Genomic DNA, 24856 nt, shown 5'->3' on the forward strand with positions numbered 1-24856 from the left:
CGCATGTTAAACGCGTGTCAACGCGCTGTATTGTTCTTTCAAAAGTGCGTGAGTCCGTGAGAGGTTGCGCGTCTTTCGTTGCTTAGCAATCATGAGACGCGCTTTCTGTGACAGCGAGAATAAGGAATGCGCGATCAGATTTTTCATCTGCACCTCACGTCAATCATATCATTGTCACAATGCGATCAGCTGGTCGGGACAGAGAAGAGCTGTAACCCGGGCTTACTCAGCTGTAACTCAGCTGCTGGAGGGGTTCGTAAGTAAAGTCACAGCTTACATTGATGACACAAGCAAAGATTTGGAGAAACGTGCAAAAGATCAAAGATGGCTATGTATGCAACTCACTAATCTCAAAATGAGTGTATAATAAGTATATCATCATGTTGCTTGCTATGCAGTTACACATAGAACAGTAATATTATTTTTATACAGCGATGGTACATAGCCAATTCAATACTGTGAGTTAAACAATCCAAAATAAATCAAAACAGAAAATTTTTGGTGGCAAAAATGTAGGCTAATAGTTCATAAATGTATTCAGGAATTGAATTTGTTAGTTTAGTGCAAGGTTTAAGTAGAAAAAGTTTAAGAGAAGGTTAAGAAAAGAGTTACCTACTGTTATAAAATAATGTAAAAAAAGAATTTTGCAGTAGTATTTTATTTATTATTTTTTCATTTTCTATATATTTTATATATTATATTTTAATAAAAAGTGTTTAAAAAAGTGTAAACAAATTGTAAAAAAGTTTATAGTAATAAACAACCTGCAGTTTAATGTTTGCATTTTTCCCTTACTGTATCGAAAATGAACCGAACCGTGGCCTCAAAACCGGGGTACGCACCGAACCGTGATTTTTACGTACCGTTACACCCCTATTGCATGCTTATTTTAGTGAGTTTTAGCGTTTAATATAATTTTGTATAACGAAATCAAGAAGAAGATGAAAATCCAAGATTGTGTCCAAAATAGCCCCCATACCTTCTTTTATAAAGGACACTTGAGCTTGCCAGCATCACTGCAGTGCGGACAACATCTTGTGCCGAGACACAACAACTAGTTTGGCACGAGCCTCTGTGAAAAAAAGATGTTCCCTCAAATAGTGCATTATTTAAGGGGTATATATTTCATACACAGCCCAGGTTTACATTAAGAGCATTGCATTGTGGGATGCAGTTTTTTCTCTCAGTGTGCACTGTCTGGTTACATACTGTAGTGTGCACTTACCGCAGAAGTAGTGTAAGCATTATAATGGTGTATTATTCCAACCCTTATCATCGCACTAATCTGAACTGTTCAACTTTTCTCTGTTTCTCCTTCAGGGCAACTCTCCACCAGTCGTGGTAAACACAGACACACTGGACGGCTCACCTTATGTAAGTATTATACACAGAATGCAGATTTTATTACCTGATGTTCTTTCTAGAAATAGTAAGAAAGTTTGGCTTACCGTTATAGAGGGGCTATCATTATAAGCAGAGTACAATGTGCGCTAATGCGATCTCCAGGTTTTAATTCATTAACTATTTGTATGTTGTAGGTGAATGGAGGAGAGGGGGAGATTGAATATGAAGAAATCACATTGGAAAGGGTAAACTCATTAACATTTACAATTTTAATTATAATTTTTATACCTACACATGTAACCCTAACCCTTTATATAGAATAATAACCTAGATGTTTGTGTGTGTTTAGGGGAATTCGGGTTTAGGCTTTAGTATTGCTGGAGGAACTGATAATCCCCATGTCGGTGACGACCCCAGCATCTTCATCACGAAAATCATTCCAGGAGGAGCCGCCGCACAGGACGGGAGACTCAGGTAATACTAGGGATGTGCATGTATGTCATTTTTTCATTTTGATTAATCCATTGATCTGAAAAATGTTTACTCGATTAACTGGAGGCGGGGCAATCGAGTACACGTCATGGTGAACATGAAAATATTTTTATTAAAAACACTCAAATAAAACTTAATTTTGAAGAAACTTTGACAGAAAAAATTAACACATACTAGAATATTAATGAATTATATGATTTTAACAGAAACCACTAACAGGAAAAGCTGCGTGATGAAGTGAAACTAAAGGGTTAATAAACACAAACTGAAGTGCTTTCTATATAACGCACTCTACATAATATTAAGCCTTATATACCACATAAATGTATTATACAACGTGCATATATCTGCAGAAAATGCAAGACTTAAACTAAATTATGTACTGGAGAGAAAGTTTAACTCCTGTTGTGGATGTGCATCATAACTGCGTGCTTTTAAATGCGTCCAGTCAAAGCACAAGCTTCATAATGTTAAGCAAGTGTCATGTCGTTCTCAAGATATGCTCGTATCGCTCTCTGGTATACATTTGATGTTTAAATATGATATCCGATATGAGGAAACTTGTGACGGCGCTGTACATTTTGCACCTGACTGACTGTATTCTGGTCCTTCCGAAGTGAATCCAAAAATCACATCATCCTTTTAAACAATAGTGCCTCAGTGATGTGATGTGTGTTCGGCTTAACAGCATTGTGTGGATCGGCGGGTTGCCGCGGTGCGGGTGTGCGGACTTTGGACTTTGTTTTTAAATCATGCATGGTAACATTATTGATGTCATATGCCGATCTGCGTAGCTCAACACAACGTCAACACATAAACCCACATGATCATTGTTTTCGTAATCGATCATCGATGCCATGTTCGAGTATACTCATGCCAATCCCTAGGTAATACATACACACCTATAATCACTTCTCGGACATTTTTTTACCATTTAAACGTCAAGGTGATTTCTTAAGTGGATGTATGAAGTCATTTCACACAGGTGTCCTAGCAGAAGTGAAGTAAGGCCCTGTCCCAAATGGCATACTCCAGACTTATGGACATCCTCACTTTGATGACATCATGTAATGCAGACCTTAGGGACCCTTGACGCGAGTCCTCGAGGGGGCACCGGAGTCGTATTTTGGGATAGACTCGAACGTCATGCCGAAAATAGGAAGAAAAGTTGCCCATCAGTGTGAACTCCTTCCATCCATCGTCTCATTGCTCTTTCGCAAGGACTTCTGGTTTGGTAAAGTGTGTAAAGCCTGCTGCAGTGTGGGACCACATCAAGACCACATCAAGGCTCCAAAGGGGGCGCTGATGAGCACACTTCATAGCGTAAAAATGACAGATGGGACACCCTACAGACTCGTAGACTAAGCGAGCACACGCAATTTAAGGACACAAGACCGAAAGTCCACATGAAGTGCGCCATTTGGGACAGGGCCTTAAGCTAATGTGAAACTGCATCGATGCATAAAAACAAATAATCCATTATTAATAATTTTTCTGCCATTGACGAGTTATCTCGTCAATTAAGGGAAAATGCTTCCCTGCCAATGACAACTTTTTACCTCAATCCATATTTCCGCTATTATCCACTAGGTGGTGCTCTTACTTAACTTAAAAAACACTGATCCAAGAACAGTAAATACTCTTGTGTATGGTTTGATCTGATCTCTAACAAAAGTCCTTAAAATGCAATTATCTCAGCTTTTGCAGAATGTTTTGTATTTTTGAAGATACCTATTCATATTTGAGAGGTGATTAAAAGAGAACAAATTATTTAATTTTATTTTTTTAAGCAGAGGGTCTGTTCTTTCATTTCATATATTTTATGTTTATATATTTAAAGATGAACATTTTGTAAAGAAGATATTGAAGGTTCTTTAGGATGTAAAGCTCTTAATTAACACATTAAAGATGCCACATTGTGTCTCAAAGGCGATACGCATCTTATCAATGAAGAGTTTTAATGCGGGGCTTTGACAAGAAAGAGTCGCAACAGTAAAAATGTGAGGGAGACACATTTAGTAATACTAAAAATGTAGGATGCAGTGCGTTATTATTAACATAATAATCGTAATTGAATTGATTTTGACAAATAGTGTAATTTTGCAGCCACTGTATGCCTATAAAAATAAAACCTTTATACTAATTTATACTAATATTTACAATTCACCACCCCAAACCTATCTCTCACATATCATTATATTTAAATCAAGGCATGATTTGGCCTATTTAGGGACATTTCAAGTAGTGAATACTAGATTTTCAACCATATGTTCAAATTTGTGAGGACAATTAAATTCAGCTATCACAAGAAAAGCCAAAACTGTACACACACACACAGTTAAGTATCTCTAAGGATGTATTAAGGCTGTATTTATAATGAAGTCAGCTGAGGATCCTACTAACCAATGCATTTTTACCCCAGAGCATGCCAGCACACAAAACACACATTTTTATGGGCACATATGCACAAATTCACTCATGCACACATTGAAGAAGAAATTAGGCAGACAGAAATAGCACAGAAGAGGGAAACAGAAAGAAATAGAGACTGAAACGTAGATTGTGAGCCGTGTGTCTGATCCTAAAGGTTTGAGCATGGATTGTTTTGTGGTCCTGTCATATTGCCGGCATTACAATGAAACTTATTTATGGATGAGATGATTAAAAACAAATCCACAGCGCTACTGATGAATAATATTGATGAAAATATTGCCATTGAATTTGTTAGATTTCATTTTATTTGCATGCAGGGCTCATCAGCTGACCTGGCTCATGTTAGGTATTAGGTCGAGATATGGGTATAATCCATGAACAATGAGGGATAAAATTGAACTGACAGAAAAATAAAGCTTGCGTAATAAATTCCCCCCTTGTTTGTTTCAGAGTAAATGACAGTATTTTGTTCGTGAATGATGTCGATGTTCGGGAGGTGACACACAGTCAGGCTGTGGAGGCTCTTAAAGAGGCCGGGGCCATCGTCCGACTCTACGTCCTGCGCCGAAAACCCATCGCCGAGAAAGTCACTGAACTTAAACTTATCAAAGGGCCAAAAGGTACTCATCAACGTACAAAATTAATGAATATAAATAAATGTAGCATCATGTGAACATGTAGCATTTTAAAATACATGTCAAGTTTACGTTTTCAGTGCATCCCTAAACCAAAATATTGTTATTGATTAAAAGCTGAATAGTTGTGTCAGTGTTTCAGCTTATGGAGACATATATAAAGAAATGTGCCTGTCTCTCAGGTTTAGGTTTCAGTATAGCGGGTGGTGTTGGTAACCAGCACATCCCCGGAGACAACAGCATTTATGTCACAAAGATTATAGAGGGAGGAGCGGCTCATAAAGACGGACGGCTACAGATCGGTGATAAAATTCTTGCGGTAAGACAACGCATATATATTTATCTTGAGGAATAATTTGTATGAATTGGGGTTAAGGCAAGAATTATGCATGAAATCTGCATGAAATCTTATGGGTACCTGCTGACACCTGCTGGTTAGAGACGGAACTGCAGGGTTTTTATAAATGTGATGTATTCTGGGTTGAAAAAATGAATCTTTATGAAATAAAGTTTCACAACATTACTGTACAGATTTTTTTTAAGTCTCAGTCTATGTTTGTATTATGAATGATAGGTGAACAATGTTTGTTTGGAGGATGTGATGCATGAAGATGCTGTGGGTGCACTGAAGAACACAGCAGAGGTGGTCTACCTCAGAGTCGCCAAACCTAGCAACATGTATCTAACCAACAACTACAACCCACCAGACCTCACAAGCAGTAAGTACACATCACTTTAGTCAAAATTGATCTCAGATGTCTGACAGGACATCTCATGCATTGTTACTTTTATTCTCAATGAGAATTGAGCAACTAATGTCCCTGCATTAGGATGCTGATTATTAATCCATGGCTGTGTCCGAAATTGCATACTCTCTTGAGCAAGTACTAATTATTTTAATAAGTACTTAAAGGCACACTCCACTTGTTTTGAAAATATGCTCATTTTCCAGCTCCCCTAAAGTTAAACATTTGATTTTTACTGTTTTGGAATCCATTCAGCCGATCTCCGGGTCTGGCAGTACCACTTTTAGCATAGCTTAGCATAACCCATTGAGTCTGATTGGACCATTAGCATCGCGCTTAAAAATAACCAAAGAGTTTCGATATTTTTCCTATTTAAAACTTCACTCTTTTGTAATTACACATTGTGTACTAAGACTGACGGAAAATTAAAAGTTGCGTTTTTCTACGCAGATATGGCTAGGAATTATACTCTCATTCCGGGACTAATCAAGGACTTTGTTGCCGTAACATTTTTTCGCACATAGTTCCTAGCCATATCGTACTAGAACTTTTAATTTTCTGTCAGTCTTAGTACACGATGTAACTACAGAAGAGTCAAGTTTTAAATAGAAAATATCGAAACTCTTTTGCTAATTTTAGCGCGATGCTAATGGTCTAATCAGATTTAATGGATTATGGTAAGCTATGCTAAAAGTGCTAGCACCAGACCCGGAGATCAGCTGAATAGATTCCAAAACGGTGAAAATCCACATGAAGAGTTTAACTCTATGGGAGCTGGAAAATGAGCACATTTTAAAAAAAAGTTGAGTGTCCCTTAAACAAGTATAAAAGTGAAGGGATCTTCAAATATGGTAGCCCAAACTTAAAATGTGACCTCTGGATTTAACCCATCAATCTAACGCGAGTTACGATGCCTTGCTTTAGGGCACCTCAGTTGCAACCTGGCAACCTTCAGGTTACAAGCCCAAACTCTTTAAAGTGACACCATGTAATTTTTCAACCTTCATAATAAATTTTCAAGACCCTTGTGGTAGTACATCGACTTTAAATAGGTTGAATGACATGTCTACCATAGCCTGACGGGGTCTTTATCACTTTTACTCGTATTTTAAAACTTAGGGTTTCTGGTAGTAACCAGAGCACCAAAAAAAACTACAAAATTCGACTGCTTTACGGCATACGTCACTTCCTCCACACAATTTGTTTTTAACATGAATTCTGATGGAGGCTACTTAAGGAGTGTAGAGAGCAACTTACAGCATGTGACTCCGTGGCACAGTTTTAGTGTCACGGACCTATAACACGGGCGACCCGGGTTCGATTCCCCTTTAAGGCAATTTTTTATAAAAACTCACGATCTTGATTCATACATAAATGCGATCTTCTTTATAAATGACGGCGATTATCTTGCTTATCGTTCGCTGTATTCAGATGCTGTGTTCACGTATTTACCTTTCTTTTACTGTGTCTATGGTATTTATTTACATTACAATTCAGGATGCTATAGCAGTCAAACTTGCTCACAGTGTAAAACCAAACCCTACTCATTCACCAATCAGATCCGAGCGTTTCTCTCTTCTCTCTTCCTCATTTGCTGCGTTCCGCTGTCACTCGCGTGACGTATTACAAAGCGGCAGACTTTAGGTCTGCTTGGATCACATCGGTTTACTTGGATTTGGAGCGACAATTTTCACACAAAAAAACGAGCGCCATTGCGGAAAATCCTGGTGGCGAGGGAGAGAGAGACGATGCAACAATATTTGTTTGGAAAAAGGCAAGGAAATACTTCTGGTCGTTTGTCAATTGGAAGGCTGCAGCCTCCGGAGGTCAAATATGCAGGCTGCATACGTCATCAAGCCTCGTTTATTAAGGTAAACTGAGCATTACATTCGCAAGTCATAAGCATACTGCAAGAATTTACGATTAACTAAGTACAATAGTCAACTTTATAATTGTTAATATTGTGAAATAAGACGTCTTGATGACGTATACAGCTTAGAAATACGACATTCGGAGGCTGCAACCTTCAGACTGAGAAACGGCTTCTGCCACGACGAGTTCCTCATCAGAAAGTTGTAACATGACTGCGTTTCTCCTTGTTGTCTCAAAATGTTGATCGTTGAGCGTTTTAAATGTTTAGTTTTTAGTTTAGTTTTAAGGTTGGCCAGTTCCTTTCCTTTGCGACAGTGCTGCGGCGCTTGTGGCCTCTAGGGGCGCTAGGCGTGAAAAATACACGTCTAGCACCCCCTAGTGGCCAAAAAGTTTCATGGTGTCCCTTTAACCATTAGGCTACAACTGCTCATATGTTATGTGTAGTATAAACGAAATCCAGGCATACTACATTCGCAATGTTATCATCGTCGTGTGACCTAGTAACATCAGTTAGGTCACATTATCTCCATTCACAAATTCTCTACCATGGCCTCATGGGATAGTAAAGACAGAAGAAATAGGTCATCATCCGGGTACTTTTTCGCCCACATTATACGATAGTAGGAAAGTGTGCTATTTAGGATGCAATCAATATAATGTTTTTATTAGTCTTATTCACAGATATAAATTGGGGATCTTTGATAAACCAAGATGCCATGTTGATTCTGTGTGTGTGTGTGTGTGTGTGTGTGTGTGTGTGTGTGTGTGTGTGTGTGTGTGTGTGTGTGTGTGTGTGTGTGTGTGTGTGTTCCCTTCACTTTTCAGCGTATTCTCCACACATGGACACAGATCTTGGACATCCAAACTATCTGGGTTCAGATTACCCACAAGCCCTCACTCCCACCTCACCAAGCCGCTTTTCTCCTGTGCTGCATGGCCTTTTGGGAGACGATGATTTACCCAGGTAACAGGAAGATAGAGATTCAACATGCAGTTGATGCACATTGCGCCGCTTTAGACAGAGTTTCATCATCTTTCATAAATCCGGCAATCCTGCATGGAGAAAATAGTTTTGCTACACTTTATTTAGTTATGTCACCTCTTTAATTTGAAAATTGTGCAATATGGCAGATGCTGACTGAGAAAGTATAAAAATAAGACGGATCACTTTAAAACACCCGATACGCCAATAAACTAGACATGAGCAAAAATACATTTTCTTTAACAGACAATAAGACTTCATTTGATTTTACAGTAAATACAGTGTTTATTGTAAATTATTTGTGTTTGTTATATGATCCTTTCTATTATTTATGTTTTCTCAGGGACCCGAGGCGTGTTGTGATCCACAGAGGATCTACAGGTTTAGGGTTTAATATAGTTGGAGGGGAGGACGGTGAGGGAATTTTCATCTCTTTCATTCTGGCTGGAGGTCCTGCAGACTTGAGCGGTGAACTTCGCAAGGGAGATCAGATCCTGAGTGTGAGAATCACACACACACACACACACACACACACACACACACACACACACACACACACACACACACACACACACACACACACACACAAACAGTCAAAGAAATTAGTATTAGTTGTTGAGGTGCACAATCAACTAGGAGTGGGAATCGTTTGGACCCTAATGATTCGATTCATTATCGTTTCCTAGAGTCTTGATTTGACTCGATTTGAATCGATTCTCAACTTGCTAATTAGCATATCTATGACATCATTATGTTGCATTTGTGCTCAAAGTCAGTCCCAATGTAATGATAACGTAGTTTTTTTGTTAACTACCTTTTAAAAATTGGTTTTTGACAATTGTGAATCGATTCAGAATCGTGATGCATCTATGAATACAATTCTACCCCCACCTCATCATTTAACATATAATTGTTTAAAATCAGCATTGTGTTACTGATATATACACATTATTAACGGGATTATGGATATGGTTTGGTGTGATAATACTCAGCCAATCAATTACATTAAGAAAAAGGAAAATACTGTACTTTATTGTAACGCAGTGGTTTTTGTGCAGTTTCATGTAAATGTCTGTGATGTAAGAATTTTCTTTCTGAATTTTTAAACATAACATTTGATATAAGAACGTACAAATCACAACTCTTATTTGACTTATACATATATCATTTACACCCCAGCAGATATGATAACGTAGTGGTGTTGTATATTGATCGTAATGTGATTTTATCAGCAGTAATATTATAATTCTGTATTATTGTAATAATGTGTGAATTGGTTGTGTTTGTCAGGTAAATGGTGTGGATCTACGAGCAGCTACACATGAACAAGCAGCAGCGGCGTTAAAGAACGCAGGACAAACTGTGACCATCATCGCCCAATACAGACCAGAAGGTCAGAACACACACAAACACAAACACTCTGTGACTGTCACAGATGGTTACAAAGCATTGGAGATGCATTCTCAGATACAGTTCAGACAAAAAAAAAACTACACCATGATTTACTCAACCTCAAGCCGTCCTCAATGTATATGATTTTCTTTTTCTTCAGACAAACGCAATCAGAGTTTTATTAGAAAATGTCCTGGTTGTTTCAAGATTTATAATGGTATAAAATGGTGCTTTTGATTTAAAGCCCACAAAAGTCCATCCATCTTTCACAGCAGTATTCCACATTGCTCAATGGGGTTAATAAAGGGCAATACATGTGATTTTGTAAGAAAAATATTAATATTTAAAACTTAATAAACTAAATTTTGCTTCCTTTAGCGATCAAAGTGCGTTCTCAAGACAGGCCCTGTCCCAAATGGCGCACTTCATGTGGACTTTTGGTCTCGTGGCCTTAAATTGCGCATGCTCGTTTAGTCTACGAGTCCGTAGGGTGTCCCATATGTAATTTTTACGCTTCAAAATGTGATATGTTCCGGGTTGCATAAGTTGCGGATAATAGTGGTATTGCGGAAAGCCAGAAATACTCGTCATTGGCAGGGAAGCGTTTTCTCATAATTGACAAGTTAACTCGTCAATGGCGTTGAAAGAGTTAAATTGTAGGTACACTGTAAAAAATGTCTGTAGAAATTACAGTATTAATGGGTATTACTGGCAACTAGCTGCCAGTAACTTACTGTAGATTTTACATTTATGTTATTTACTGGCAACATTTTGTTCAAAGTTAAATGAACATGAAACATTTTTTGACTTTATCTTCTACAGTAAGTTACTGGCAACCAGCTGCAAAATTACTGCAGTTTTTTTAGAGTGTAGCACCAACTTTAAGGTGCATTACTGCCACCTACTGAGTTAGGGAATGTGAATCAGAGTTTGTCTCCCAGAGAAATTTACAGAGTATACACCAGTCGTCATTTCAAAATATGTGTCCGTTTGGTAATGTGAACCATGTGCATCACGTGTCATGTCAAAATGTGTGCATGCTGCACACGTGTCGAAAGGGTTTATGATAAATGAGACGCTCATGTTCATAAAGTACTCGCAAGACACTCACTTAACAGTAAACTCTGATTACACACGAGATTAAGTAAGTTTCTGGCAAACATGAGCGTCACTTTTATCATAAACCCTGTAGGTGCGTGTGTAGCGAACACTTATTTTGACAAGAGGCATGATGCACATGGTTTACATGACGCTCTGAACACATGTTTTGACATGAAGAGCCACACACATGACGGGCTAAATACATGTTCATATCATACCTCCTTGAAAAAGAAGTCACAGGACGCCACTGGTATCCACCTTATCCACCTCAATAGCTAGCCGGTAAAAAGCAATGTAGTGGGAGCCCGCACAAAACCGGATTCAAAGCAGTTAAGCTAAATATTTACTACACCCTCCATGTATAACCCAGTGGCAGAATGAAATGAAGAATATATTGGGTATATTCATATATTATATAATAGATATATTCAATAATTTTGTATTGTTGCTCGGAGTTGACGGGTCTTTGCTCAACTATATGGGTGATTCTCACGAAACCATTGAAACACCACGGCACTAATGATTTTAGCTTTAAAATGTGTAATATAGTAACATTAAAAAGCATCAGAATTAACACAAAACTGTGTTCTACGTTGCACAATGTGTGATTTCAACATAATAATTTATAATTGTAAATTTTATCTCATTTTCTGCTGAAATTCTCATTACCGCAATGTGTCCGGCTGTGTTTGAACATGCGTTATGTTGTAATTTAATCAAATTAACACAAAAATATTAAGAAAAAAAAAAGGATGTTTTGCTAGACTACTTTAGATGACAGAAAAAATATTTACTGAATATTCATGTATAATAATAATGAAGAAAAATTTGGAAAATGATGTGTCCCATGCCTGATGTTCTCATCCTCCGCAACACTTTTTGAGAACAGTTTAAGCACACATACAGAATTTTAATAAAGTTTGATTTTGAGTGACCAAGCACATGGACCAGTTTCAAGATGGCTACCAGGTAAGATCATTTTTTACAGTTAATTTGAAATATTGTCTTGTCAGAATGCTTACACGACATTTTGATTATCATTACCGCAACATATGCTTATTAAATGTTAATTTAATTAATAGAAGCATAATACTTTGATTTTAAATGCATGTGCAGCATCTCCAAATTATGTTCTTTCAGGTTTGTCATGTCATTTTGAAAATATGTCAGTGTTGATGTTTTCTGACTGTTGCGGTAATGAGATTTTTTAGGACTAATTTTTTAAATTATGTTACAAAAAGTGTTAAATGATAAGTAAAAGTTTTTAAATTAATGTTCCCATTTACTCCAGACTTTGTTTTTCAATGTCTGGTGGGAAAAAAGGAAATTTAAGCAGTTTTTACATTTTCATGCTTGACATTTTTAAAACCAAGTTTTTGTGAGAATCACCCATATAAGGGTGACAATGGGAAAGTCAGTCGAGTTTTTGTTCATAAAATAGACCAAGAATTTGTGTTTTTACCTTTTCATGCATGGTGTTAAATCTCCCAACTGTCTCTCTGGAGTGAGTTTTTGTACACTGCGATTTTTAATTGACTGCTATAAAGTTTCTTTGGTGACACATCAAGCTTATCGCGTGTGGCGCTTCCTTTTCACAATCAGCATACTTTCTCATTCAACACATAGGTTATTTGAACAAATAAACATATATAAATTAATTACATTTATTCAATATTGTTTTCGTTTTACGCAAAATATTATTATATTACTTTTTACACACTAGAGGGAGACATGGGCAGGTCATTTAGGAAATTTTAGGAAAAAGCTTGGAACAGCCAGGACAATTTCTAATATAATTTCAATTGTGTTTGTCTGAAAAAAAAATTAATTATATACATTGAGGATGGCTTGAGGGTAAATGAATCATGGGGTAATTTTCATTTTGGGCTAAACTTTCTCTTTTAAGTCTCCCTGTGACATTAGATTTATTTAGCTAGTGTCAGGAGTGGCATAAAGTTAATTTTGAATGCTGATAAATTGATCATTTAGCTGTTTTGAGGCTTGTGGTGTTGTGTGTAATGCTTGTGTTGTGTGTGTGTGTGTGTGTGTGTGTGTGTGTGTGTGTGTGTGTGTGTGTGTGTGTGTGTGTGTAGAGTACAGTCGATTCGAAGCAAAGATTCATGACCTCAGAGAGCAGTTAATGAACAGCAGTATGGGATCTGGAACCACAACATTACGCAGCAACCCGAAACGAGGATTTTACATCAGGTGAACATACAAAACACACACACCATCAAATATAACATAGTTACTAATAAAATAAAGTTGTGACACATTTTTGTAGCATTTTCTACAGTAAACAGCCCGATTTCAATTCGATTTCATGCTTTCCAAACGGTCTTCCTTTGATGTTCCTCCTTTTCTCCAACTGTCCTGCTTTATCTTCTGGTTTCTGCACGATTCCGCAGGGCTCTGTTCGACTACGATAAGACAGCAGACTGCGGTTTTCTGAGTCAGGCCGTGGGTTTTAAATTCGGAGATGTGCTTCACGTTCTGGATTGTGGAGATGAGGAATGGTGGCAGGCCTGTAGAGTCAGTCCACAGGGTGAGGAGGAGGAGGTGGGCTTCATCCCCAGTAAGAGGAGGTGTGTATGATTCACAATTCTCCTTAGCTCCATTAAAAGATCTATACTGACATTGTTTATTCTCTCTCTCTTTTCCATCCTCTCATTTCGGTCTTCCAGAGTCGAGAGGAAAGAATGGTCACGGTTGAAGTCTAAAGAAAGGGTGAGTGTCTTGCTAAAACACAAAGAGCAGACTGTGTCGTGTTTCTGGCAAAACACCCATTTGTCTTTAAATTACTTGAAAAACATTTGGCCTGTCTCCTGTGAGAGGATTGGTTGATTCTTTATATCGAGTCTGATAGGTTTGGTGTAGGTTTTGTAGCCTGTAGGTGCTGTGTTGCTGTATTTTTACAGTATGTTTATTCTGCAGTTCTTATGTTGCCTTTAAGTCCTTGTGGGAAGTTCATACTTGCCAGATTTAAAGTCATAATTACAACATTATGTGCACGTGAGTGATTGTGGTTAAAATAACATGGACGGGCTGGAGAACTTGTTATTTCTTTCCCTGTTTCACCTCCCCGCAAAGTAATGCAACAGTAGTTTAATGTCTGTAGACTTTCATGTGTGGGCCGTTAATCCTCTGCTTTACAAAACCCAGCTAAAGTCATTAGAGTTGTGATTTATTTAATCCTACATAATGTAAAGAACATTCTGTGAAAATATAACTTGAGTAGGATCATGTCAAAGTAAAAAATAATGAAAGATAATGAAATTAATTTGATTGCATTGTTCTGTCTGTGTTTTGACAGGACCGAACTCGAGACAGTACAGGCTCGCAGGGTGAGTTACACCCATAAAGCCTAAGAAATACAATACTGATGCAGCTATTTTGAACAAATGACGTTACATTCATGTGTTTGGTTTCTTTTAGGACGAGAAGAGCAAGTACGGAGTTATGAGACAGTTGCACAAGTGGAAGGTAGGATAACTCATCATCATGTGTCACTTACTGTAGATATTGGATCTGTTTACAAACCCTTTCTTATAGGGCGTACACACCAAACATACATTTTAACGATTTGCGTGAGTAGATTACAAACATAGTTGATGCGAAGATCCGAATAGACGTGAACTCACGCGAGGCGGATTGTGTAGTTTAAAATATTCAACTCGAGTGAAAAATTTGCATGACACAAGTTAAATCCTGTGATTAATCTAAAGCGAGGAACATCATGCTTTGCAATTTGTGCGAGTAGATTACAAACACAGTTAAAGCGAAAATGCGAAAAGACGTGAACTCACGCGAGGCACTGCAAATAGCACGAATTGGGCGGCGCAATTGTTTGCGCAAGTTGAAAATAGACGATGCAAATGATGCGAGTTGGGCAGTACGACTTCTGTGAAAACGATTTGCGCGAATAGATTACAAACACAGTTAATGCGAAGGTGCGAATAGATGTAAACTCACCCGAGGCGATGCTAATAGCATGAAGTTTAAAATATTCAACTAGAGCGAAAACTTTGCATGACACAAGTTAAATCACGCGATTAATCTAGAGCGAGGAATGTGATGCTTTGCGATTTGTGCGAGTAGTTTACATAACAAGTCAATGCAAAGACGCAAATGACACAAACTAGGCGATGCGAATAACGCGAATTGGGCAGTGCACCTGCTGCGAAAACGATTTGCGCGAGTAGATTACAAACACAGTTATTGCGAAGATGCGAATAGACAGAAACTCGCATAATGTGATACGAATAGCACGAATTGGGTAGCGTGATTCTTTGCGCAAGTTTAAAATATTCAACTCGAGCGAAAAATTTGCATGACACAAGTTAAATCCCGCGATTAATCTAGAGCGAGTAATGTTATGCTTTGCGATTTTTGCGAGTAGATTACATACAAAGTCAATGCAAAGACACGAATTGACACAAACTAGGCGATGCGAATGACGCGAATTGGGCAGTGCGACTGCCTCAAAAACTATTTGCACGAGTAGATAACAAACACAGTTAATGCGAAGATGTGAATAGATGGGAACTCACGCGAGGCGAATAGTACGAATTGGGTGAAGCGATTCTTTGCACAAGTTGAAAATATTCAACTCGAGCAAAAAATTTGCATGACACACTTTACATCTTGCGATTAATCTAGAGCGAGGACAGTGATGCTTTGCGATTTGTGCGAGTAGATTACATTCAAAGTCATTGCAAAGACACGAATTGACCCAAACTAGACGATGGGAATGCCGGGAAATGGGCAGTGCGACTGACGTGAAACTCATTTGCCCAAGTAGATTACAAACGCAGTTAATGTGAAGATACAAATAGACGAGAATTCGGGTGAGGCGATGCGAATAGCACGAATTGGGCGGCGTAATTCTTTGTGCAAGTTGAAAATATTCAACTCGAGCGAAAAATTTGCATGACACAAGTTATATCTTGTGATGAATCTAGAGCGAGGACTGTGATGTTTTGCGTTTTGTGCGAGTATATTACATACAAAGTCAAAGCAAAAATGCGAATTGATACAAATTAGACGATGCGAATGGCGCGAATTGGGCAGTGCAACTGCCGTGAAAACAATTTGCGCGAGTAGATTACAAACACAGCTAATGCGAAGATGCAAATAGACAGAAACTCGCGAGATGCGATGCGAATAGCATGAATTATTAAAATATTGAAATATATGAATTATTGAAAATATTCAACTGAAACGAAAAATTTGCATGACACAAGTTAAATCCCGTGTTTAATCTAGAGCGAGGAACATTATGCTTTGCGATTTGTGCGAGTAGATTACACAAAGTCAATGCAAAGACACAAATTGACACACTCTAGGCCGTCAAAAATATGCTCTATTAGCCTCAAGCGCATCTTCGCGCAAGTTGAAAATATTTAACTCAATTGAAAAAATCTTGTGAGATATCTAGAGCAAGAAACATGATGCTTCAAGTTTGGTGTGTACGCAGCATTAGGAGTAGTTTACACAACGATTATTTTAACCATAAACAGGAACGCTTTTATGCGGTTGGTGTTTTCGGGTCCTGAAAATGTGCACGTTTTTGATAACAACACTATTTGTCTCTGTTTCAACTACTTAAACATGAATCTGTGTTGATGGTGACATCATGGACATGTTATTACAGCCTATAGGCATGCGCGTGCATAGGCACCAATTTCTTTTTTCGCCAGTAAGTGCACAATATCACACAACGATTAGGTTGCTTAGCAACGGCAGATGCAACAGTAGTGCCCAATCGCTTTAGAAAGAAGGAAGAAAGGTTTTAGATGCGAAATGTGAAGATTATTCATCAAAGCATTGTAGATATTACAACTCGCGAGATCCACCAATCAGAGAGGCTCCTGAATTTCCAAAGCGTTTTTGATAAAAAAAATAAATTTAGCATATCTGGCTGTTTTCTATGGGTACTTGGCTTTTTCAACTGGTTCTCAAGCACGGGGCACTCACGGGATTGCAGGCACCTACGTGCGCGAGTATAACCAAAATAACAATGGCAACCTACATGACTGTGTTAGTGCTGACTTTATTAACGCTTCTCGAACAAAATTCATACGATTTTACCATTTTTATAGTCCAGGGTCATTTGTATTTAAAAATGTGGGTATGTGCCCAGGTGTGTAGTGTTTCTTTACAATGTAACGTCGCCATCTACTGGAATGGCACTCGTAATACAGTAGATTCATTTCTCTTCGCGGGTCTGATATCTAACTGTGCATTCACACCAGACACGGAAGAAGCGGCAAAAACGTGCTATTCTCGCTTAGTTAGATGCTTGAACATTTTGAGTTTACTCGCTTCATTCGCGTGTGAAAGCCGCATGTAAAATTTGCGTCAGGGGAGGGGTTTCTTCAACTCCATTCCCTTCCTGGAATAACGTCCCTACTACAGCAAACTCCTGATTGTTTAACACAGGATGCCTATTTGCGTCTTTGCATTGACTTAAAGGAATAGTCTACTCATTTTCAATATTAAAATATGTTATTACCTTAACTAAGAATTGTTGATAAATCCCTCTATCATCTGTGTGCGTGCACGTAAGCGCTGGAGCGCGCTGCGACGCTTTGATAGCATTTAGCTTAGCCCCATTCATTCAATGGTACCATTTAGAGATAAAGTTAGAAGTGACCAAACACATCAACGTTTTTCCTATTTAAGACGAGTAGTTATACCAGCAAGTTTGGTGGTACAAAATAAAACGTAACGCTTTTCTAAGCGGATTTAAAAGAGGAACTATATTTTATGGCGTAATAGCACCTTTGGGAGCACTTCGCCTCGGCGCAGTAACACCCTCCCTCTCCCATTATGAGAGTGAGAAGGGGAGCGGACTTTTCAGGCGAGTCGAAGTGCTCGCAAAAGTGCTATTACGCCATAAAATATAGTTCCTCTTTTAAATCCGCTTAGAAAAGCGCTACGTTTTATTTTGTACCACCAAACTTGCCCGTACAACCACTCGTCCTAAACAGGAAAAACGTCGATGTGTTTGGTCACTTCTAACTTTATCTCTAAATGGTACCATTGAATGATTGGGGCTAAGCTAAATGCTATCGAAGCGTCGCAGCGCGCTCCAGCGCTTACGTGCACGCACACAGATGATAGAGGGATGTATCAACAATTCTTAGTTAAGGTCATAACATATTTTAATATTGAAAATGAGTAGACTATTCCTTTAACATGTAAATTACTTGCGCTTGCCGCCTCTTCCGTGTCTGGTTTGAACGCACCATAAAACTTCGGCCTATCTCACTAGCATTCCGAAACAGAGCCTTGACCGCTGTCCTACAGTATGCATGTAATCTTTGTCTCATTTTCACTGTGTAGTACACTACGCCAGGCCCATCATTATTCTGGGTCCCGTGAAGGACAGAGTGAACGACGATCTGCTGTCTGAGTTCCCAGACAAGTTTGGATCTTGTGTCCCTCGTAAGTTTTTCTCAGTTCTGTTCTAGTTGACGTTGTATTGAATAACCTCAAACACATCCAGCACTTACATGCAACCGATATCATTGTCACGAGATGATGTAACGACTCTTTTTTTCCAGATACGACGCGACCCAAACGCGACTACGAGGTGGATGGGCGCGACTATCACTTTGTGTCGTCTCGAGAACAGATGGAGAAAGACATTCAGAACCATCGCTTCATTGAGGCGGGCCAATACAACAGCCACCTGTACGGTACCAGCGTTCAGAGCGTGCGAGAGGTGGCCGAACAGGTCTGAAAGAGTTCTGATCTCATAAGAATAACTATTGTGTTCGTCTTTGCAATCCTAATACTTGCGTGTTTGTTTGTGAGCAGCAAGGAAAGCACTGCATTCTGGACGTGTCCGCAAACGCCGTTCGTAGGCTACAGGCGGCACAGCTTCACCCGATCGCCATTTTTGTACGACCCAGATCACTGGAGAATGTCCTGTACGTACCAAACTGTATCCAAATCAGACCCTTTTTACTTTTTTACACACTCTTGATCTTATGTGACTGATATGTCGAATCAAATCTAATAACTTTCCATCAAGTCATATGTAACTCATTTTTCCTTTAAAGACCATTTATCACAGAAGTTTCAGTATAAAATACATCACATTATAAAAGTCAAATAGGTCGCGAATGTCTTTTCATGTCGACTGATATGATATCAAGCTGACTGCCGACGGCTTTGATCTGTTCTTCAGAGAGATCAACACGCGTCTGACTGAAGAGCAAGCCAGGAAAGGAATGGACCGCGCTATTAAACTCGAGCAAGATTTCCTCGAGTGCTTTTCTGGTAAGACGATCAAAAGGCGTCGATTAATGCATGCTAACATTTACATTAATGCATTAGGCAGATGCTTTTATCCAAAGTGCGTGCGGTGCATATGCATTAAATCGATCTTTTTTTTAATGAGTATGTGTGGAAGTGCTAACGCAAAGCTCTAGCCTTACAGGAGCACATTCAAAGTTTTGTTTTTGTATGTTGTGTTACAGCGATCGTGGAGGGTGACAGTTTCGAGGAGGTTTATCACAAGGTTAAAACTGTGATCGAGGAGCAGTCTGGGCCTTACATCTGGATTCCCACCAGGGAGCGCCTGTGAGCGCCGGACCTCCTCACCCGGTCACCGTTTGGCCAACCTGTCCTGGACTGCGGAGCTGCGACTCAAAAAGCTCACGAGAAACAGAGAGAGCGAGAGAGAGAGCGAACAGAAGAAAGACGTCACAAAAGCAACCGGAAATGAAGCATGGAGCATCACACGCTTCCACTTCTGCCTTTCTAACTTCCTCCATCTTTCTTTCTCTCTCTCTTTCTCTCTCCGTCTTTCTCTGTTTCTCTCTGAATAACGTCCTCTTCCACAGGACTGGTGGGCTGTTTTTACTGTCACAAACCGGAAAGCTCAGAGAAATTTTGTATATTGTCAGATTCCCAGTCTCTCCAAACAAGACAGAACACGGAGAGAGAGAGAGAGAGAGAGACGGGCGAGCGCCTTTGCTTTTACTGGAATGAGACATTGAAGAGCTGAGAGAAGCTCATTTTACATTACTGTAGGGTGGTGAATTGAACTGAATTATAAAAAAGTATATTTATCAGTATCAGTAATGCTCTGAAAAATCTTCAGTATCAAAGATATTATGACTTGTCAGAGACCGCGGTTCGATCGGTCGCCCACAGATATCGGCATCAAGGGCATTTTTGACTTTTTAAGCGCTTGTTTGTGCTTCCTGAAATCCAGGATGTGCTGGGACGATCGCTTCAGTTATTTGAATGTTCCCCTTATATAGTTTACAGTTAGTTCATTGCAGTGTATGAATCTAAGAGGAAATGTTTGGATGGAAAGAGAATCCATGCATTATTATTGAAAGTCACATGATTGATTTTCTTCTGATTTTCAGTTTTCATTCGTTTTCTCCGGCTCACAACGCACACGGAAACAGACACGCGCACATGTCCTGTAAAGCCTTTTATCATTTTTGCAATAGATCCCTAAGTGACTCCAGGCTGCTCTTTAACGTGCAATATCTTCAGCGTTTGTTCTTCCATAACCTATCATGAAGTAAACCGTTTAAGTCATGCTTAAAACACAAACTTTCAGACGTTTGTAGTTTCATGGCCATTTTGGATTTTGAACACATTTGTGCAAATAATGGCAGTTCACACCATGCCCAAAGTGCCCAACTTCTGCCCAAATCAGATTTTTTTTTTAGGTTGTTTTAATCGTGGTACAATAACACTCTGGTATCCTGCCACTTTTATCTATTTGTACATATATTTTATGTAAATTATATTTATTATTATACAGTAATTTATTGGCTTTATAACCATAAAAAACTAAAATGTTTAAACTAATATTCCCCGTCAGCATTTTTTTTTTCAAAAAGTTGCCAACCAGTGGCACCATTCTACCGAGCCCCTAAGGTGACATTGGAGTAAAAAAATCAAAATCTAAAGTTTACTTTTATGTGCTCACGTGCGCACGCGAAACAAAACTTTATTTAATTTTTGCTCCATGTCCCCTTAGGGGCTCCGTAGAATTCTTTATGCTTTTCTCAAAATTTGAATGCCTTCCAGATTTTTTTTCTATAAATATATAAACATACAATGCTCTTAATTGAAAAATATTAAACAAATATATTAAAATTCTTTTTAAAAAATCTTTAAAAAATACCACATTTTAAACAAAAGCTGAGATAATTCTGAGATAATTTACTGCTTTTGGATCCGTAGATGCTGCATTGTTTTATAAGGTTTTATAAGTAACAGTGCCACCTACTGCATAATAGCACAAATGTGGATTTTCATCCGTCATAAGCAGAGAAGCGGTGCCTCTTAACGTTTTCCCCGCCATTGATGAGTTAACTCGTCAATTAAGATAAAACACTTCCCTGCCAAGACTGGTTTTTCCGGCAATTCGTATTTCCGCTATTATCCACCAGGTGGCGCTCTTATCCAACTTATAAAACCTGGAATTATTCCCTCAGGCTTATTTTAGCTTTTTGCTCAAAATTTTTTATTTTTGAAGAAACCTACCCATATTTGAGAGGTAATAAAAAGATAACAAATGAAGGTAGGATACACAGTTAGGATTTTTGTTTGAAAGCAGGTCTGTTATTTAATTTGATATATTGTATGTTTATATATTTAAAGATTTTTTTTTCTGGAAGGCATTAACGTGGGTTCACACCAGACGCGTTTAGTTTTGAGTTTGAACATTTTGAGTTTAATTGCTTCCTTTCTGCGTGAAATTCTAGTCATCGAGACATTCACGCGGAAATTCGCGTCATGGAAGGGGCTTCTGTGACTTCGCTTGCATCCTGTAATCACGTCACTACTGGAGCAAGCTCCTGATTGGTTAACGAAGTTAAAATTTTTCAACTCACGTGTTTGCCGCGGCAACGTTCAATTCGCACCATTCGCGCAAACTAGACTCGCGAATGAGGCGGAATCGCGTCTAGCGCGCCACGCTAAATGCCTCATTACCACCGCGAGACCTGCAGACGTGCATCAAAGCGTCTTCACATTGACTTAACATTGAAATCACTCGCGCTTGATGCCTACACCGCGGCTGGTGTGAACTTTTGTGAAAATCATAAAAATTTTTGCCGCTAACTGGCAACTTTGGTTGCTCACCCTCAAGTTGTTCTAAAACTGAATTTCTTTTTTTCTGGTGAACACAGAAGATATTTTAATAAATTATTATATTCACACTGCCATAACCATTGACTTCCATATTAGAAAAGCAAATATTATGGAAGTATTGGCTGTGTCCGAAAACTCTAAATTGCTGTCTTCTGAGGCAGCTTTCCAAGGCAGGAAGACATCAAGGCATGTCCAAATTCAATGTTAGGTTTACTTCCTGTCTCCTGAGATACCTCCATTGTTCTGTCCCACAATTCTATGCGTGGGCGTACAATGAGAATGTGATTGGTCGGGACTGGTCGAGTTCGAAAAAATAAAATGGCGGCCAAGGAAGTGACTGGAGCACAAATTTAGTGCAAATAAATGTATATTTTCACTTTTTACACCTTTATTTCTAGCGAGAAGTTAGTATTGTAGTTTTCAAATATGTGATTAGTTATCACAAAGGCGCTCTCTGTTTGTATGTCAAACACGCTGCCTTTGAAGTGTGTCCGAAAGCCTTTCTCTGAGCTGCCTTCATGCCTCCGAAGTCATTGCCTCATGAAGCAGCGAGGCAACAAGTCACTGCCTTGAGTTTTCGGTCGCAGCCATTGGAATTTCATCGTATTTGTTTTCCTACTATGGAAGTCAGTGGTTACAATCAGCTGTGTGCTTACCGTCATTTATTTAAAAAAATTTTGTGTTCATCAGAAAAAAATTTCATACAGGTTCATACAGAAAATAATGACAGTATTTTTATTTTTGATTTAACTGTCCCTTTAATTAACAATATTACTCACCAATAGCGGGGAAATAGTTAAACCTAGTAAAATGTTTAAGAAATTAAGTCATTTTGTATAATAATGTAAATCATTTCATTATTTAATACTTATTCTCTTGTCAGCTAGTGGATGCCATTACCATTTTGCGACCAGAAACCAAATTTTTCCTTTGTTAACCAAAATGTTGCTAGTGTTTAAGCCACACAATTCGAAAATTTTTCATAATGTTATAGAAAATTCTTTCACAGTGCCTACGTTTTTTTAAGGGCTCTTAAAAGTCTGACACAAATGCATGTTTTCCCTTTCTGCTGCTTTTAAGGACATCCTTGTGCCAATCATCCAGTCAGTGATGATATTTATGGGCTCAGGTGATCGGCTCTTTAGTATCCTGAGTGCCCAAAAGCAACGTTAGATGAAAAAATCTGATTTGGGTTCAATTCAGTTGCGGTGTGGACGTAACGTGAACGCTATTCATTAAGCCCATCTGAAACCTCTGTGCACACTCATACAAACAAATACTATCAGGAATATAGTGAATTTTACAATGGTTTTGATTCTGTATATGAGATTATAATTGAGTATTAGTGACATCATTACAGCAGGTAATTGGCTTGTCAATTATATCAATGAGCTTATAACGATCAATGTGTTTAATGAAATTTATAAATGGTGGCTAAAGAATAATCAGCTTCGCTATTTGTCTGCCTCCAACTAATATCCCCGTTTAGATCAAAACGCATAAACAGTTTTACCCATAATCTTGTGAGGTTTAGCTCATTTTCGCCCTGGATGACATGAGAATGACAGAATGATAAATTGGCTTTTTGCCCTTTTTGTACCGTGACGGTGATGCGGTAGAAATCGATACAGTGCTTTGAGGCCGTCATACTCACTGTCTAATGTAAGGAGGAAAATGACAGCGGGCCCAGGACAGAGTCCTGAGGTCAAACTATGACTGACGCATTTGATTTAGCAAGATTTCATGTAAATCAATGCCATGAACTGTGATGTTTTTATCATGGTGATTTATGGACTGAGACTACACTAATTAACCTATAAAAACTGGCACAATATTTGTGTGCGTGTGTGTCAGGCAGAAAAGAAGAGGATTCTTGAGGAAAAACATTTGCACTTATTTAAGACAGTTTAAATGAAATGATTAATGGGATGAAAACTGAGGACTAGAAACTAAATTTTTTTTTACTTAATTTCTTTTAGATTTTGCGTTTATATTTCAATATTATAAATAAGTGTATTTGGAGTGCAGTGACAGTTTTTTTCTTGCTGTTTTTATTTATTGATTTTATATAATTGTTTGTTTGTTTGTTTATTCAGTTGTTTACTGCTTTGTTTACATCAGGGTTTTGTGCAAAGACTGAGACGCTTTTGCTGTGGTTTCCAAAGTGGGGCTGCACACAATCAAAATGTGATATACTGAAGATTAAAAATTACTGTGAAATTTAAAAGAAAAATGAAACCTGCACGCATTTCACACACTGATATTCTAAACATAACCCCTAAATAAATTTTCCAAGTCAAGTATTATTTGCTACATGAAACAAATGAAAAGCATTTGCTTGCTTTATGTATTAACTGCAAAAATACACACGGACAGACAGACACAATGTATTACCAAGAAAAATATAAGACTTCACTTACTACTAGAATGAATTATTGAGTTGACATTTATTTATTTATTTGAAAGAATCAAATGTATTTTATCAATTTGTATTTGCCATAACCTTATTCTGAATATCCAGAACAGATTAAACATATTGCTTTTATTTTAAAAAAAGAGTAACTATGAAAATATTACAGTGCCATCTTGATGCAAAAATATATTTAAATGATTTATCTTAAAAGAGAGATTTACCAATGACAGTATCGGACTATGAAAAGTGTTTAATTTCAGTGAGATGCTCGTTGTAAATTAGCTACAAAAATAATAAAATTACTTATGTTAAA

General features: G+C 38.2%; 1 protein-coding gene across 5 annotated transcripts in view; it reads left to right on the forward strand.

Annotated features, from left to right (window-relative positions):
• dlg4a (discs, large homolog 4a (Drosophila)) overlaps window positions 1-24856 on the forward strand; it is a 139891-nt gene extending 115035 nt beyond the window's left edge. For all 5 annotated transcript variants that reach the window (XM_055200809.2, XM_055200808.2, XM_055200806.2 and 2 more), the window contains 19 exons: window positions 1321-1374; window positions 1539-1589; window positions 1694-1818; window positions 4720-4889; window positions 5087-5223; window positions 5479-5623; window positions 8348-8486; window positions 8848-9004; window positions 9795-9897; window positions 13091-13205; window positions 13406-13582; window positions 13682-13724; window positions 14311-14341; window positions 14433-14480; window positions 18345-18446; window positions 18566-18738; window positions 18822-18934; window positions 19195-19286; window positions 19487-24856. In XM_055200809.2, coding sequence (XP_055056784.1) covers window positions 1321-1374; window positions 1539-1589; window positions 1694-1818; window positions 4720-4889; window positions 5087-5223; window positions 5479-5623; window positions 8348-8486; window positions 8848-9004; window positions 9795-9897; window positions 13091-13205; window positions 13406-13582; window positions 13682-13724; window positions 14311-14341; window positions 14433-14480; window positions 18345-18446; window positions 18566-18738; window positions 18822-18934; window positions 19195-19286; window positions 19487-19593 — 2082 coding nt within the window. In that variant the 3' untranslated portion in view covers window positions 19594-24856. The remainder of the gene's footprint in view (window positions 1-1320; window positions 1375-1538; window positions 1590-1693; window positions 1819-4719; window positions 4890-5086; window positions 5224-5478; window positions 5624-8347; window positions 8487-8847; window positions 9005-9794; window positions 9898-13090; window positions 13206-13405; window positions 13583-13681; window positions 13725-14310; window positions 14342-14432; window positions 14481-18344; window positions 18447-18565; window positions 18739-18821; window positions 18935-19194; window positions 19287-19486) is intronic.

The sequence above is a fragment of the Misgurnus anguillicaudatus genome, chromosome 22 (genome assembly GCF_027580225.2).
Source record: "Misgurnus anguillicaudatus chromosome 22, ASM2758022v2, whole genome shotgun sequence".
In the NCBI taxonomy this organism is placed as follows: Eukaryota; Metazoa; Chordata; class Actinopteri; order Cypriniformes; family Cobitidae; genus Misgurnus; species Misgurnus anguillicaudatus.